The sequence below is a fragment of the Leptonotus elevatus genome, chromosome 3 (assembly GCF_054856555.1).
Source record: "Leptonotus elevatus isolate MCC_2025b chromosome 3, RoL_Lele_1.0, whole genome shotgun sequence".
Classification (NCBI taxonomy): Eukaryota; Metazoa; Chordata; class Actinopteri; order Syngnathiformes; family Syngnathidae; genus Leptonotus; species Leptonotus elevatus.
This window is the reverse complement of record NC_141241.1, coordinates 105,100-122,867: the sequence shown is the minus strand read 5'-3', so window position 1 is coordinate 122,867 and position 17,768 is coordinate 105,100. Positions and strand designations below refer to the sequence as shown.

At 52.8% G+C, this 17,768-nt stretch overlaps 1 protein-coding gene across 3 annotated transcripts; it reads left to right on the top strand.

Moving 5' to 3' along the window:
- Positions 1-433: 433 nt before the first annotated feature.
- On the top strand, positions 434-17,508 carry kifc3 (kinesin family member C3). Of its 3 annotated transcripts, none has more exons than XM_086071459.1 (19): positions 434-671; positions 5,769-5,892; positions 6,140-6,261; positions 6,924-6,989; positions 7,944-8,045; positions 8,405-8,626; positions 8,701-8,850; positions 8,941-9,088; positions 10,019-10,149; positions 11,334-11,445; positions 12,668-12,837; positions 12,898-13,002; positions 13,077-13,207; positions 13,277-13,400; positions 14,402-14,531; positions 14,631-14,860; positions 14,935-15,087; positions 15,502-15,631; positions 17,217-17,508. In XM_086071459.1, the coding sequence occupies exons 2-19, from the start codon at positions 5,811-5,813 to the stop codon at positions 17,237-17,239; spliced, it is 2,331 nt and encodes a 776-aa protein (XP_085927585.1). In that variant the 5' UTR covers positions 434-671; positions 5,769-5,810; the 3' UTR covers positions 17,240-17,508. The 3 variants fall into 3 exon arrangements, with proteins under 3 accessions (XP_085927585.1, XP_085927584.1, XP_085927586.1); XM_086071458.1 differs by lacking the exon at positions 434-671 and adding an exon at positions 3,643-3,832; XM_086071460.1 differs by lacking the exons at positions 434-671; positions 15,502-15,631 and adding an exon at positions 3,643-3,832.
- The last annotated feature ends 260 nt before the right edge of the window (positions 17,509-17,768 follow it).

Below are 17,768 nucleotides of genomic sequence, written 5' to 3'. Positions count from 1 at the left end.
GCGATAACTCTCTTGAGCCACCAGATGTCGCCGTTGTTGACGACAAATAATAATCCCCCCAATAAGCGGTTGGGAAAATGATGGATATTGCACATTTGTGGTCCCTCCTTAAGGGTTTTTATTTATTTATTTCCCTTGTTTCATAATTTCACTTGCCCTTTTGGACGGTTTCAGATCAGGGCATGTGATATTTGTCATCTATGAGTTTGTGCAACCCTTTGAGACTTTTCTTTGATTATAAAAACTTGACGAGATTAACTAATTATGTGTAGGCCACGTCAACTGCAATCATGGAAATCCTTCATTACCAATAAATAAAGGATCAATATGTCCATGATTCATACACTATAGATGTTATTTCTTCCCATAAGCCCAGTCACGTGCACATAATAACAACGATGACGATCGTCTCTTGTCACGTGGCTGCTGTGTTTTTTTCCCACATGTCTGCATGTCCATGAAGGCAGCGGCGGGAAGCCACCGGAAATGACAAGTTCCACTGGCGCCAACGCTTTTCGAGTCTCTTGCACTAAGGGAGGGAAAAAAAGTCCAAACTTGAACTCGCGCTGCGCATTCATGCTGACCGACCGACCGACCGACCGACACGTCAGCCGAGGAAAAGAAAAGAAAAGGGACGACGAGACGAGAAGAGTCGCCGCCTTTCACACAAGGTACGACGACAAAAGTCGTCTGTGTGTCGTCTGTGTGTGTGTCTGTCTGTGTGTCTGTCGGTGTGTCTGCTCGTCGTTCGAGAAAGTTCCACGCTGACAAACGCTCTGTCATTCGAGAACTTTCCTCTTTTTCTTTTTTTTTTGTCGTTCGTGTTTGCTCGCGTCACAAAAGGTTCACGTGGTCGCGTCTCCATGGAGACGGGGGTGTTTCGTTTGACTGACAGCTGGCGTCCGCGCCGACGCTGGTCACGTGATTTAACCCGAATGACGCCATGATGAAGACGTCACCATTGTCCCGAGTTGCCGGATCGATTTTCAGCCTGCCGTATATTACGTCATAGAAATAAAATAAAAAGAAGAAAAGGAAAAAAAAGGCATGCTGACAGAAAGACACTCAACGAGCACAGCCAAAGTCCAAATTATTTTCATCCTTCCATTTTCCAACCAACATCATCAAATTTCAGGTTAAACACAACGTAAAGCTCAAATGTCAAAAGAAAGAAAAAAGTCAAATGGAAGGAATGTTTGAATGTTGCTTAAATCATCATTAATGAAATCCAATCTTTAAACTGCTGTCTTTAAAAAGAAAAAGAACAATGATTCTGTATTTTTTATCTTATTGGCCATCATTTGTCTTTGAAACGACATTTTCTTAGACTTGCTATTAATTATGATTATGATTATTTTTTACAAAATAAATTATGTGTAATGTCTTTAAAGGCCACAGTGGGGCGCCCTTATCTCATGTATTTTGAAATAAAACCACGCGTCCTAGAAATCTGTGGGAACATCTGGAACACACACACACACACACACACACACACACACACACACACACACACACTGCGTGGTTTGGCGTGTGTGTCAGGGCGTGTCGCTCAACTGCATAAATAGTGCGTGCGCGTGGACAGACGCAGATGTTGCGGTCACCCGAGAGTGGAATCGATTGAATCAAGTGTGTATTTTTAGCGCGTGTCCTTCACATTGTGAGTTTCCTTGTCACGTGACTGCTGGCGATCGGCCAGACGGTCGATCGTTACCCTCCCGCGGCAGACAATCCGCCACGTTGGCGTTCATTCGTATCCGAGACCGATACCGCGGCCAATTGACTCGGAAAGTTGTTCGTCGTACGTGGACGTGACGTCAAACGAGCCCGTCGGCCGGATGACGACGGCGGTGAAGGAAAAGACGTGTAACATCTGACGTTTTTTTTCTCCGTGACGTCATTGGCAGAAATGCTTCTGATTGGCTGGAGTAGCGAATGAAGTGTCTCTTGCTCCTGCGAGGCAGACGGATGTCGGTTGGCTTCCCGCTGCCGATTTCTCCAGTTGGAATCTGTGACTTGTCCCGCCCAAAACGTGCTGACTCGTTCGACGGTAAAGACGTCGAACGAGGCCTTTTTCTTCTTCTTCTTTTTTTTACCATCAGTTAAGAATATCTTGAAACGAGTCGCCCGCCACTTGCAGTGGAGCTAACACGGGGCGGTCTTCTCTTGTTTGGACTTGCCCTTTGAAATTGTGGCGCCGTCCAGCGACCAATCATCCATCGTCAACTTCGCCGATGTTTGCACGTCGCTGCAAAGCCTGCGGTTCATTTTTTTAACGTTCGAGCTCGCAGGCTAGAAGAGTTAGAATTATTGCCGCAATTCAGGTCGAGGTCAGCGAAGCAACGGGACCGATCCGCAAAGACCTTTCGGGCTTCGAGAGGAGATGACGCGGCGGTTCACTGCTATTAATGCTGACATGAAGGAAATGGACATCAGAGTTGCGGCGGCCGATGAAGGAACAGCCGAGGTCAAGGAATCGTTCATGCAGACGCAACTGATTGATCTGGAGCAAAATCGGCCCTGGCGTTCTGACCGAAGCCCACCGGCCCGACCCGACCCGACCCGACCCGACCCGACTCCTGACCGTACCTGTCGCCTTCTTCCGCCGCTGATATCTTGACTTGATGTCGGTTCAGTTTGCTGTCTTTATTCAAAATGGATGAATGGACGAGTCCAGAAGTGGGCATGGAGGGCCGGAGTCCTGCAGGTTTTGCATGTTGCTTGCAAAATACCGTGCCTCACTTTATCACTCCGCGAGTAAAGGAACGTCAGAGTAAAAATGGCGAATGTGGCAAATGTTGGAGGAATTGTGGGAGCATTTTCATGTTTTCTGGGAGTGTACAAAAGTCGCACGTTTCCGGGACAAAGTGATTGAAAGTGTCAACCAACTCGTGGGGCTAAAAAGTCGGAAGGGGACTTTGGAGTCTTTGATTCCAACCGAGTTAAGATGGAAGACGGGCACCTGCTGCAAACGTCACAGGCTGCAGTAAGAAGTGGTTGAGGGAGGCACGACGGACGGACGTTATGCAAGATCTTGGAGCAGCCGACTTGCAGATCATTTTCTCTCTCGAATGTAAAACATTGTGGAAGAAACGGACATCTTTTGTTAACAATAATCACTTAAGTGGGGAAAAGGAAGTCAATTATTCGTGACCTATAAGGACTCGTCAATTGGATTATATTGCTGCATGGCTTGCCCCCAACCCCCCCCCCCCTCTTTTTTTTCTTCTTTTCTTGGAGTGTTCAAAACAAATAAAGACAAAATAAACACACAAACGTCAGACACGACTGGTGGCGATTGCGCTTCATTTGGACGACAGCTGCAACGTTTTGCCGGACCGCGTTTGTGCTCAACGTGGGCCTTCGTTGCGAGCGCCTCAGCCCACGTCAGTCAGCAAATCCTCATTTTCAAGCGGGTCCGCGTTGGACACCCGGAGGGGCCGGCCCCGGCCCGCGGGCCATGCCTTTGACACCTACCTCTGGGGCTTCTCTTTGCTGCGCGCCTTGTCCACATGCGGCGTTTGACGGCTGATGCAAATTGCGAATGACGAGCGCGGGGGCGAGGGGGGGGGGGGGGGTTTGCGGGGGGGGGGGGGGGGGGGGGGGGGGCGCTCGTCGCTCGTCGCTCGTCGCTTTACTCCGCTGGCTGCTGAAATATTTATTGGCTTGGGATGAGGGGCGGAGCTAAAGCTGTAACGCTGTCCCTGCTGTTGCTGGGGGAACGGAGAGGATGAAAGCGCGCTCGCGCGTGTGCGCGTGATACACTTGCTGCTGCTGCGTGTCGCAGTGAGGCTGAACTGAGGAAGAGGAGGAGGATGATGAAGGCTGGACGGAGGTAAGACTGTGAGAAGACGCCTGTTGGGTTTCCGTGACGATGCTTCCCGTCAAATGTCGTTAGCTTCTTGCGTTAGCTTCTTGCGTTAGCATCTTGCGTTAGCATGCGGCTACAACAGGCTGGTGTGTGCGTTGATGATTTGTGAGCGGCATCAGGCCTCGTCGACCGCTTTCATGTTTCTTGAAAGGAAACAAAATCAGCCCCCCCCCCCCCCCCCCATAAACGCGGCCAGCAGCAGTTTTTGCATTCCATTTGTTCATCATGTAAAAAAAAAATATATATATATATGTATATGTGTATTTCTATTGTCTGAAAAGCAAGAGAAGGCGAGGAAGGGCATGTTTTTTTTTTTTTTTTTTTCTTGACAATTGAGGCCAACCAATCACGCGAGGACGACGGGACCAAAGTCCAAAGTCACTCGTGCTGTCGTTTGGATTCTTGTGTTGGACTTGCGCCTTTAAGGGGCGTTGCCTCCCGTGTGACGTGAGGAACCCGAGTCGCCTTTCTTGGGCGGGACGCGTGGCCTGCATGGGCATCTCCATTTGACGGCAGCCGAGGCCCCCCCAAAAAAATCCCGCAGAGGTTGTCGTGCTTTTGTTGGTTTTTGCCGCTGACGAGAGGCAAACGGCAGCAGCGGAAAGCTTGACACATTGATTAGAACCGCGGGTCAGCGGGTCCGTGTCGCGCTCCCGACTTGCTGCCGGCGGCTCACTTCAGCTGCTCACCGGCCGTCAGCGGCTCCTGGCGGGGCCCCGGCTGCACGTTGGCCCCAACCTCACCCTCGTGACTGCAAAAATGCCGACGTCAGGCAGGGGCGGCGGCGGCGACCCATTCCGGTCCTCCAGGTCCGGAATCCTGAAGGTTTTACATGTTTGTGGAATTGGTCAACCAATGAAATCCAAATGTCAGCTTTCATGTTGAATGTGGTCGGCTCGTCCGTCGAGCCGAGCCGACTCGCTTGCCGTTGGTTCGTGTGTGTGACGACGTTGCACTCTGGCAGCTTTGCCAATGAAAGGAATGCCGGCGGCACAATGGCTGACTTGTTATTGTTGTTGTTGTCGGACAGGATCAACTGGTATTAGTGGCCTAGTGGTTTGCGCGCCTGGCTCGTTGGCTTGACGGCCACTTTGGTGGTCTTAAAGGGGAAGCTCCGGCTTCGGCTTCGGGTGGCTTTGGGCATTTTGGGGGCCGTCGGCGATGAGTGAGTTGAACCCATCACAAGATGGAAGAATGTGGCATTTGAAACGTGTTGACTGATACGGAAGACGATTTGGGCCAGTGGAGAGAAGCGGAAGGAAAAAAACGGTTTGGCAGGATTCTGACTTTCATCCCAGAATTGTCACTTCAAAGTGACAATTCTGAGATGAAAGTCCAAAAGGTTTGGCAGGATTCTGACTTTCATCTCAGAACTGTCACTTTGAAGTGACAATTCTGAGATGAAAGTCCAAAAGGTTTGGCAGGATTCTGACTTTCATCTCAGAACTGTCACTTTGAAGTGACAATTCTGAGATGAAAGTCCAAAAGGTTTGGCAGGATTCTCACCATTCTCACTTTAACCCTGAGAATAAAGTCACAATCCTGGCAAACTTTTTTCTCTCTCTCTTCAATTGAAAACGCCCCGAACTTCTTTTTTTTTTTTTCATCAAGCAACTTGTGAAGAAATGAACTTCAAATGTTTCGTGGCCGAATGAAGTCAAGTGGAATCATTTCAAAGTTTGGTCTTTTTCGTTTTTGAAACGTGACGATTGCGCACGTGATTGTCTGAAAGAAAGAAAAAACCCAAAAGGTGTTGGCACGCTCGCGGTCGCTTGGCTTTGGCGAATCGTCTTTTGGCGCGCTTAAATCCAAATCCGATCACACAAAAACCTGAGTGACTTAATTAGGCACATGGGAGAATAAGCCCCGCCCCCTACGTCAAGAAGGTCTTGCGTTGCAGGCGGCGCAGACGCGCTTGAGGGTGCCGTCCGGTCCCGGGGTCATGCTCGGAGCACGGAAGACGTGGGACCTCGGCCACGCCCCCTGCCTGCAGGACCTCTGGAAGGACGACTTCTCATTGGACGGTACGTGAATGTTTGTTGCGGCCGTTCGCGTGGCGTCACGTGACCTCGCTGCTGAGGCGGAGCTGCTTCCAGCTCGTTGACGGGATTCGAATGAGCCAATCGTGTTTGAGGACGCACGTCTTGCTCGTATGCGCGCACACACAACATGGCGCGCAAGTGCCTGTCAAGTCTCCAATATAGTTGCAAAAAGCGTGTGTGTGTTTGCGTGCGTGCGTGTGTGTGTGTGTGCGCACGCGTGTGTGTACAGCAAGCTCTGTGGACTTCATGATGAGTGACGGCGAGGATGAGGCCTCCTTCCTGTCCCTGCCCAGCCCCGCCTTCTCTCAGCTGAGCCAATCAAACGCAGTCGGGCAACAGCTGCTCATCCAGGTAAGACGCCGGCTGAAAGGCGCGGCCGCGGCGTGCTGCTGCTGTGAGCCGCCTTTCCTGGCGCCGTCCTGCTGCTTCCGCATCTCCTCCTCGCGCTTCCTGCTTTGACGGCTTCCCGTCTGGGTGTCCGTGCAGCCAGCAGAGGGCGACAGCGAACCGTTTGCGCTCGCCAAACCTGTCGGGTTGGGCTGAGGTGCCGGAAGCACGTCCAGGAAGTCAAAAAGTGGACAGTTTGGCTTGAGACACATTTTCAGAAGCTAATGCGGCTAATGCGGCTCAAGCCGAACTTTGTCAGGTGACTTTGACTTTTTGACAAGCGTGAAGTTGAATTTGACCTCGAGTGAGCAGGACTAACAATCGCTCCTTTTTTTCCTCTTGCTGCCAATAATTACATGAGTCAAATAATATTCCCTTTCATTTCTTCCAAATATTGTTTCGTGTCATGTGAGGAATGCGAAAGTTGTGATTTCAAAGAAACAAAAGCCAAGTGTGGTTTGATGGCTCGCGTGTTGGCGGCAGTGGCTCCATTCTCGATCCTTCACCACAAAACAAAAACAAAAAAATCCTTTCAGATGGCCGTCAAATCTTGATAAGCTCAAGTTTGACGTTTTTCACAAAGTGATACTCTTTGTGTGTGTGCGTGCGCGCGCGCGTGTGTGTAGGTGGAGGAAGCGGAGAAGAATCTTGTGGAGCGAAGGCAAGACGTGGTTGGACTCGGCTCCGGACCGGTGAGTTGAACTCGGCGCTTGACGGATGTTGAGGACGTCCGATGTGCTCCCTGGCCGTCGTCGGGCTCGATTCACGCCGACTGCGGAACGGACGCGGCGCCTTTTGCGTCCGGCCGCCGCAAGGACGAGAAAGCCTTCGAGTGTGCGTGTCAATTCGAACCAGCGGCAGCGCGCTTCCGCAAGCGTTCCATTTTTCCGGACGCCGCATTTTCGTGAAGCTGAAGAAACGACACGAGCCGGACAGGAAGTCGAGCGTCGGCGTCAAGGTCGAGCCGCTATATTTCAAAATAAAACCGTTTGCAAGCTCATTTTTGGGGGAGGGAAGCGAGCGAACGACGTAGCATGACACGAGTCGGACATTTAAGAGGAAAAAAAACAAGCTCACAATCAATTAAACATGACAAAATAACACTTGAAACACAAAGCGTCCCAGAAATGTCCACAAGCGTGACAGCAGGCAAGTGTGGCTGTTGTTTAGCAAGAGGACGCGGTTGTTATGGCGGGAAGTCAACTCGCCACCGTGAACCTTCGTGATCTTGAGGTCTGGCGGCTGCAGGTTTCCAGACGCGGGGCGCTCCCGCAACGCACGCAGTCCGTGCGGCGGCCTACGGAAAAGGCGCCGCGTCGGTTCCGCAGTCGGTGTGAATTGGCCGTTAGCGGCTCGCCGCGGTCCGCGTCGTGATTTGGTGACGTGCTCAGTTTGGTCAGCTTTCTTACGACAGCCCGAAGCGGCCATATTGCTTATGAAAAAGAAATTGACAAGCGGCAAAACAAATGGTGGACACGCGACGCGGTGACGAACCCGATCTCGAGAGAAAAGATCCTAGAAAATGTTCACGCAATTTGAAACAAAAATCCCAAATTCTTTCCTTCAAATGATCTGCGGTGGTTTTTGGGGAGGAATTTCCTGAAAAGCGGTTGGGAAGGATGCTGATGAGGCTTTTGCTCCTGCAGGGGGCGACGGACTTGGAGAAACATCTGGAGCTTCTGGAGCTGGAGAACAAAAGTCTGAAACGACAGCTGACTTCCTCCGAGGGCGCCTGCGGCTGCACTCAGGTCAGACGACCGACGGGCCGACCGACCGACGGGACGACCGACCGACCGGACGACCGACCGACCGGACGACCGACCGACCGGACGACCGAAGTCCACACAAGTGTGCTCGAAAATACACACTCGAGTCAAGTACACTTTAAATTCGGCCGCTTTGTTAAGAATTCACTTGCTTGAGGCAAGAAAATTCCAATTGTCCCAAAGCTATCAATTGCTGCAACCTAAACGTACGAGTTGCAGCCAGCGGCAACTTTTTTCCCACTTTTGTGATAGTTAGCTGCCAAATGTACTCGACGACAGTCGGGAAGTATTTGTACTCGCTTACTTAGCGAGCGAGCGACCGATGTCGAACGTGTGCCCAGGAAGTGGAGACCCTGCGGAGGGAGCTGATTGGCCGGGAGAAACGCGGCCGGCAGCAAGAGCGGCAGCTGGCCGACGTGGAGCGACGTCTGCTGGACAAAAGCGCGCAGGTGGACGCCTTGCGCCGGCAAGCGGACCTCGCCGCCTCGCCGCCGGACCTCGCCGCGCCTCATCTGGCCCGTTCCCAGCGCGACCTCGGCGAAGGGCCGCCGCCGCCCCTCCAGGTACTGCTGCACTTCACGCCTGCCAGAGCGCACGTGCGGCGCTACTGTTAATCGCGAACCGGTGTGCTCGTCAGACCGCAGAGGAGGCGGGCGAGTGCGCGTCCTGGCTGCGCGTGCAAAACGCTTTGCTGCAGGAGCAAGTTTGCGTGCAGCGCCACCTGCTGAGAGAGATGGAAGCGCAACTGCAGCAGTCGCAGCGGACGTGCGCTCAGCTCAGGACGCAGGTCAGCGGCGGGCCGCGGCCACGCCCAAAAGGGGCTTTGAAAAGGCGCATCCCGGCGTCAAGGTCGCGCCAACGTGACCTTTGCTTGCAGGTGGCGGTGTACGACGGCGAGATGGGCCGCGCTCAGAAGCGTCTGGACGGCGAGCTGCTGCAGCTGAAGGAGGAAAAGGAGCGCGTGATCCGGGACGCCTTCGTCAGGGCCGAGAGCCAAATGAAGGCCGTGCACGACAACCTGGCAGGTCAGAGCCCGAACCCTCGTCGGCCCGATTTGCCCTTTCCAATGGATTCCGATTTGCAAAATGGATTGGATCCACCAGTCGCATGGATTTTGGAGTGAACACCCAGAGCAGCCATTTTGACGGTTCTGAAAATTGGATTGGACGTGAGTGCGAGAAAATGACTGCTCCGGGCTTGTTTTAGTATTCGAGGATTGGATGCGGTCGCAATTGGACTTTAATAAGGACGACGTTACGTGAATCATGAATGTTTTTACTGAACATGACCTCATCAAAACGATAGCCAATAATTGAAATTGATCACGTCAATCAAGTGTCCAAACGACCCGGTCGGTCGCCACCTGTTTGCATGCGGCGTGACCCATTCCCATCTGCCGTTCATATGCTCGCCCGTTTAATCGGATCAGCGCCGGCGCGGGACGCACGCACATGGATCGCGTGATTTTTCAAGATGGAGTTCATTTTGCACAGTAGCTGCGATAGTCTTAACGCTTTTATTGAAGCAACATCGGGAGAAAAACGAGTTTCAAGTACTTCAAAAGAAGTTCTGCTCTCGCAGACGAGCTCTCGGGAGACGGCGCCATTTTAGTGGGTGGGAACGATGACGTCACGACGCGTTTACGTTAAGGCGGAGCATGCGGCATGCGTGCCGGACGCAGCCTCGCCATTCCGGACGAAGCGTACACATGACGCTCGTTGGGATCGGCCGAAGGAATATTCTGCCGCTCCCGATGAAATTCCCGATGAAATTCCATCCGGATTCAGCCTCGTCATTCCCATGGAGGTGTTTCTACGGAGCATTTTCATTCCGTTTGGCCGTTGGGATTCCTCCTAATCGCAATGCATGGCTCCATGTGAAGCGGGATGCTGAGGGCCGACCATCGACGTGTGCGTCTCACTTCGTGCGTGTGCGCGTGCGTGTGCGTGTTCCAGGCGTGCGCAGCAAGCTGTCGGGTCTCCATCCCGCCTTGCGGACGCTGACCAGCGACTACAACACGCTGAAGAAGCAAGTGCACCACTTCCCCGCCATGCTGCGCGACGCCATCGACGACGCCAAGCGTGAGGTCAGCGCGACCTTTGACCTTTCCTTCCCTTCGCCAGACATGCTTTCACCTCATTTTGATATCACCTTTGGCCCCCGAGACCATCACGCACGCACAGCATCGAGCGATGCGTCACAAACTCTTCTGTGTCCAACCTGTGGCCCGGGGGCCATTTGTGGCCCGCAGCATGCATTGAAAAATGCCGTTTGCTACACTCCAATTTGAAAATTTGCAAAGATGCCAATTTGCGATTGTTTTTGCTACCACCGTGGTGGGAAAAAAAGCGGATCCATTTTCCAAGTGTGCCTTCCTCCAATTGTCCAAGTTCAAATTGGGAACAAATGACATGACATGGGAGATTTTTTGGGATTTGATGTTGACGCTCGCTGACCAGCACAAAATCACACCAAAAGTATTTGTCCGTTGGAAAGCTGTTGCAAGAAACGTAGCAACAGTATTCAATGAATTGCTTGCTCGATTGATCAATTCCAAGTCCAAAAATGCCAAAGAGCGAAAACAATTGCATTTGTACATTTTGTTGTTCTCAAATTGAGCCCAGTTGGTGGCTGGGTCCAATTTTGGACCCCAACTGGCTTGTTTTTCAGCCAGCAGTTTAATGGGCATCAAAAACAAGGTCAAGGCTTTATTATTATTATTATTATTATTATTATTATTATTATTGTTGTTGTTCTTGAACGTTTGTCCACAAATTGAATTTTGATTTGAACGTCATTTGAAGAAATGTTTGGAAAACATGACGTGCAAATGCTTAAACGCCAAGTTGCCACGGAAGTGTCCCAAAAGAAACGGAATTTCAAAAAACCCAAAGTTTGATTGTCAGGCGACGGTGAGCTTGAGCAGGCGCGGCCACGCCCTCGTGCAGCCGCGAGGCCACGCCTCCTTTTCAGGGCGCAAACGCACACCGGCCCCTCTTGCCACAATTTCATTTTGCCACTAGAGGGAGCCCGCGTGGCGGCGGTCGCCCGCGTGGCGGCGGCGGTCGCCCGCGCGGCGGCGGCGGTCGCCCGCGTGCCGGCCACACCCACAAACTGCGTTTGATTGCGGACAAACGCACCCCGGAGCGAAGGAGCACAACGCATCCACGCGCGCCACACGTCGGACGTCATGACGAGGGCGCCATTTGCCTCGGTGCGCTCGTCCAATGTCACATGGTCGCCATCACTCTCCGCTGGTGTGTGCCGCAGATCTGTCAGGTGATCGGCGAGGTGAGCGTGAGCCACCAGAAGCTTGTGGACAAATACAAACGCGAGATGAACCTGAGGAAGAAGATCCACAACCAGCTGGTCCAGCTCAAAGGTTGGTCGGCCTTCCGACGGTTCCAAGATGGACGCCGGCCGGACATCAAATATAATCACACTCGTTCGGCTTCTTTCGGTTTTTTTAATTGGCCATTTGCATTCATTTCAAGACCCCCCCCCCCCCCCTTCACAAATACTGTAGGAAAGGTCGATGACGGCGATTAGAATGTCGAGCTCGCAAAAATGGAACATCACCAGTTTTTAATGATAAAATCAACATTTCTTTTAATTCATACGAAAGTAAAGTAGTATTGATTAAATACGAGGCAAGTAACACCAATAATAAATACCTTTTGTAAATAGAAATATGAATTATAAAGTAGCAAAACAATAAAAGTCAGAGTTCTGTTTTCAAGTCGTGTCATCAAAACAGCAAACGTCTTCAAGTGCCGGCAACTTGGCTGGTACGAAGTCACGGTTAAAAAAAAGGAGAAAAACAAAAGAGTAGAAGAGAACGTAAACGCAAAGTAAAAAGCGCCTTTTATAAATAAAGCTTAATATTGTAAGAAGTGAACAACGGGTCACGTTTGCAAATACTGGCCTGATCATTTCACAAACGCTTTCACGGGTCGCTTGTGAAAAAGAAAAATGCGCATTTTGTATTTTTGCCGCCACAATTTGTCTCCATGCGAGGAATGGCGGAACCCGTTTTGGGGAGAAGCAACAAGTTGCGACTTGGCAGCCGGTCACGCCGATGCAATGTCATCCGGCGTGAGTTTTGGAGGCGCGGGTACGAGCCGTCGCCGCTGCCACAGCTGACCGTTGCGCACAAATTGCAACATCCAATATGGCCGCCCACCAATGGAGGAAAGCTTTTGTTTTGCCTCAAGCGGTCCCAAATGTGGAGAATTTCCACCGGCAATCGGATTGGTTCCCGCCGGAAGTTGATGATCCTGTTCAAAGGATACGAGAGCCGACGTGATCGGCTCGGTTGGATTTTGATCGCGCTGCCCCCTGCTGTTGCATTTGAGAGTAAAATGGCCCCCGAAGAGCTTCTTTCATGTTGTTGACGTGCGTCTGCCGGTCCCGGACGGCGCTTTTGTCGCCGTCTGCCGGTCCCGGACGGCGCTTTTGTCGCCGTCTGCCGGTCCCGGACGGCGCTTTTGTCGCCGTCTGCCGGTCCCGGACGGCGCTTTTGTCGCCGTCTGCCGCGGATTCCAAAGTTGCTTTGTGGAACGCGACATGCGAGCGTTGCTCGGCTGCGGTGCGTTTGTTCTCAGGGAACATCCGAGTGCTGTGCCGCGTTCGTCCCGTCGGCGACGCTCGGGAGGAGGAGGGCGTGTTGACCTTTGACCCGGACGACGACGGCATCCTGTACCTGGGCGAAAAGGGCAAGGTGACCACCTTTGACCTGGACAAAGTTTTCCCGCCGCAGGCCACGCAGGAAGAGGTGAGCGAGCCCGGCGGCTTTTTTGGAGACGGCTAGTGCTTTGACGCCGGCTGCTGGCAGGTTTTCCAGGAGGTGGAGGCGCTGGTCACGTCGTGCGTGGACGGCTTCCATGTTTGCATCTTCGCCTACGGGCAGACCGGCTCGGGGAAGACCTACACCATGGAGGTTAGGGTGGGCTTGATGGGCGTGCGTGCGTGCGTGCGTGCGTGTTGATGCGTCATGTGTCGTGCGCACGTCAGGGCGTGGCGTCGGACCCGGGCCTGAACCAGCGAGCGCTGCGTCTGCTTTTCTCGCGGGTGTCGGACAAAAGTCACGAGTGGGAGTTCCACATCTGCGTCAGCATGCTGGAGATTTACAACGAGACGCTCAGGTGAGCATCTGTCGCTTCCTGCCGCCGCCGGCTGGCTGCTGGTGACGCTGGCGTGTGCGCGCCCTCCAGGGACCTCCTTGGCGAGCATCCGGCGGACAAGCTGGACATCAAGATGAATCCCGACGGCAGCGGGCAACTTCACGTGCCCGGACTGACACGCGTGGCCGTGCGCACCTTTGACGACGTCAACCAGGTAGCGGCCGAGCGACCGCGCTGCCTCGCGCACGCTCAACTTTGACCTTTTCTTCTACCTAATGTTTTCACTTGTTTACGTTGGATGTGACGTTTTTCTTGACGTTGCTTTTGAATGTTTTGCGGCTTTCGTCATTTGACCGATTGTTCCATCAAGAAGCTCAAAGGTCCGAAGTATCACTTGCCAAATGGACCATCAATGTTCAATTCTTTGATAGCCTTTTTTTTTTTTCCTGACCGATCGAGTACTCTGCTGTTACTGATGGCAAATACCGATACCGCAAGTCCATCAAATTCTCCCCAAAACAAGAGAAATGCCCAAGAAGGCATTTTTCCTTCAGATTGCATGCAACGATTGCCAAGTTTGCATTTTTCTCGTTCCATTTGCAACGACCACCCGATACCTTCAATAACCCTGGTTTCGGTACCGGCTCAGCCCTACTTCTTACATATGGGCTAGATATGCCACGGAGGAGGCGGGACTTTTGACTTCCTGGTTTTCACACATCAGTTTTGTTTCCGTTTCCTGTTTGCGACGTTCCAATTCTTTTGTGACTCTCGGTTGCGCCTTCCCGTCGACGGGTGCGAGCGTGTAGCGTGTCTGAGTTGAGACGGGCCGCGCGCTCCCGCCCATCGGTTGGGGGTGCGAGTGTTTGAAGGCGGCCATCGGTGGCCGGAAATGACGGTGGCATCGCCTCCCATTGGGACGGTGGGCCGGTTCTGACGTCGAGAGTCATGACGGGATTTGGTGATTCCAACGGAAAACATCCCAAAGTGCTGAGATCTGACACGTCGTTTCCAATTTGGATCGCGAGCACTCGCAAACGCACAGCGATGGCGGGAAAATCAGCAGCCAATCAGACGTCAGCTTAAGCCACCAAAATCAGACGCTGCGGCCGGCGTCGACCAAGCAACGGCGTTTTCCGTCTGCTCCCGAACATCAAACGGTCCGGATCGTTGGCAGGCATCCAAAGCGCGTGACCTTTGACCTGTACACTTCAGGTTCTGGAGGCGGGCCGAGCCAGCCGAGCGACGGCGTGCACCGACCTCAACGAGCGCAGTTCTCGCTCCCACGCGCTACTCATGGTCAGCGTGGCGGGACTCAACGGCACCACGGGAAGTCGCACGCAAGGTGACGCCGTCGCCGTCGCGGTGCCGCTCGTGCCGCTCGCTCGCGCCGCTCGTGCCGCTCGCTCGCGCCGCCTGACGACCTTTGCCCTTTCCCCCTCAGGTAAGCTGAACCTGGTGGATCTGGCCGGCTCGGAGCGGGTGGGGCGATCGGGCGCCGAGGGCGGGCGCCTGCGCGAGGCCCGCCACATCAACAAGTCTCTGTCGGCGCTGGGCGACGTGATGGACGCGCTGCGCCGCAAACGCGCTCACGTGCCCTTCCGCAACTCGCGACTCACCTTCCTGCTGCAGGACAGCTTGCGAGGGGACAGCAAGACGCTCATGATGGTGCAGGTACGAGCGACCGCCGTCGAGCCGCGTGTGCGCGCCACTCACCGCGTGCGCGCGACTCACCGCGTGTGCTTCAGGTGTCTCCCGCGCCGGCCAACGTGAGCGAGTCGCTGTGTTCCCTCAAGTTTGCTCAGCGTGTTCGCAGCGTGGAGCTCAACGCCTCAAGCTCCGCCTCCAGGAGGCCCGACAGCCGCTCCGCTTCGTCCTCGCCCACGCACCAAAGCCTGGAGGTCAGCTGAAATGCCATAAAAAACAAAATAATAATTATAAACACAAAAAAAGACAATTTGAAGAAAAAAATTTGGGAATTTGGATGACGCTTTTTGGTCCTCCCGGAAGTTTTCTTTTGTTTGTTTGTTCTTTTTCTTCAAATTCAAATCAAATATGATGATTTGTCCCGTCTGCATTTGGCTGGCAAGTTTCCGTTCAAAATGTCCAACAATCGGCGCCCTTCAACGTGCTTGTGGAAATTTCCAACCCGGCGCAATAATCGGAAATGTTTTTTCCTTGTTTGTTGAGATTGTTGCGAGATCCGATTGGGCCTCAGCTCAAATGACCTTTGACGCCCCCGCCAGGTCCGTCGGGAGGTTTTGCTTGCAAATGTGGGCGGGGCTTGACCGTATGACTTGCGTGTGTGCGTGCAGATGGACTCGCCCCCCCTGACCCCGGGGCCCCTCCCCTTATCTCGTAGCAGCAGTGCCGGCTCCTCCCTAAACTCCGCCTCCAGAACGGCCGGCGGCTCTCGACGGAAATCCGGCTCGCAACTTTCCACGGGTACGTGTGCGCACGCGCGGCTTTCGTCATGGATTGCAGCCTCGCCGTTTGGCGACGCGTGAGCACAATTCCAAAATGAGCACGTCGGCGGATTCCCAAATTTCAAATAAGCAGCCAGGTCAGCCATGATTTGCATTTGCGTATCACCGGCAGGGGATGCCGGTGTCGGTACCAGCTGCGATGGGGCTGCCACGACGGTATCGGGGTCGCCTACCGATGTTGTAAGAATGCAAATAAAGCTAAGAATATAAAAGCAGGTTAGTTTAAGATGAAACCGATCATCCAATTGATTGCCGATGATGTCACCACAGCGGCGCTGACCAAATGCGCGAGCGAGTCGGTCGTGGTCGCTTTGGTTTGGTTTCTTTTTCCGCTGGTCGCAAATCACAAAAACACATTAGCAATCGAAACTGACAATAGTTGTCACATCTCAAGTCAATGAATGTGTCTAATTATTATTTATGCAAGATATCCTGCTTTTATAATCGTAGGTCTGTTTAAGTGTTTACAATTTCGGTCTGCGCATTTTGTCACTTAAGCGACATCTTGAATATTTCCTTTCCGATGTTTGCCGTCCACCGGATCATTTGTCGGACCGCCCCGATGGCACGCGGCAGCCCCGTCACATCTGGTACCGACACCGGCACCCAAAACGCTGACTGGGCCCTGACGTGAGCGGGCCGCCATCTTGTCATTTTCCAAATGGGGGGCACTTGAAAGAAGTCGAGAGGAAATGTTGGCGTGTGCGGAAATGTGAGCGACAGCCGCCAAATAAGGAGACGTGTCGCGAATGCGCCAACAATTGTTGTTGCGGAAAGATCATGTGATGGCAAACATTTGCGCAAAACGCCGCTCCAAAGGACTGCAAGCGTTCCACCATACGATGACTGCAAAGGACATTTTCCGTTGGATTGTCTTCAATTTTTCCTCGTGTCCAAATTCACAAGATTGCTTGCGTCCGTCATCACGGCAGGCGAGACACGCACGCACGCACGCACGGTCAGACGGACTTCCGGAGCAACGGACTGTCGATGCTGCTTGTCGGTAGCGCAATGGCCGACACGCCATTTGTGCGTGCGTGCGTGCGGTCGAGTGCGCCGGGATTGACGTCATGCGGCCGACAAATTGGTTCTCGTGAGGACGCAACTTGTCAATTTGGACACAGCGGATGCGTGCTTGCTTGTTTTTGAAGGCGCCGATGAAGACATCCGCGGAGACGCGCTTCTGCGGCGTCAACAAAATACAAACTAAGAAAACAATTTGAAAGTCAAAATGATATGAAAATGAAAAAAAGTCGCTGTAGCAAAGCTCGTCACACGTCCGTCACATCGCACCGCACGCGTGCACGCGTGCACGACAGCAGACGACAGCAGACGACACATTCGCTCATGCTTTTGCTCACACAATGGCCACCTTGCAAGCCCCGCCCCCGTGTCCTCAGGTTGTGGCGTGATTGGTTGTTTGCAGATGTATTTCAAGGCGGCGGTGGGCGGTCTTTTTTTGCTAAAAGCTGCTCGGCGGAAGCCCCTCCCTCACGGAGCTCCGCCCACAGCGAATCACCTCACCTGTCACTTGTTCTCCGCAGGGCGATTGAAGATGGCGGCGTGAGGGGCGGCGTTGCCGTGGCGACGACGACCACATGACAACAGTGTTTGATTTCTTGCACTTTAGACCGTTTGTATCTTTCAAGTGATTTTGGACTTTGAAGTTTGCACCCAATGGGGACGCTCTTCTCGCTCCAGCCGGCCAATCAGACGAGCGAATACGCGAGGCCAACCGTATTTGGGCTTCCTCGGGTGTGTGAAGTGACTGACAAAAATCTTTGAATGCTTTGCTTTTTCTATGTGATTTTTAATAAAGGTGGAAACTCCACATGGTCCTCAGGTGTGATGAATTGTGGGAAGTGAAATGAGCAGCGTTGTGCTTTTTGTATTAAAAGCAGTGTGACAAACGTTTTGCCGTTTCGTAACGAAAGTTTGGTCACCCGGAAAGAGAAAATGACGTGTTTTCTTAGCAATGAAATGTACATGTAGCACTTCTCCCAGATGTATTGGTACAAGTGTAAGTTAGACACGGTGGCGTTTTCGCCGTAGAGCCAGAAAATAACGTAAAAACGCGGAGAAATCAATGTATCCAA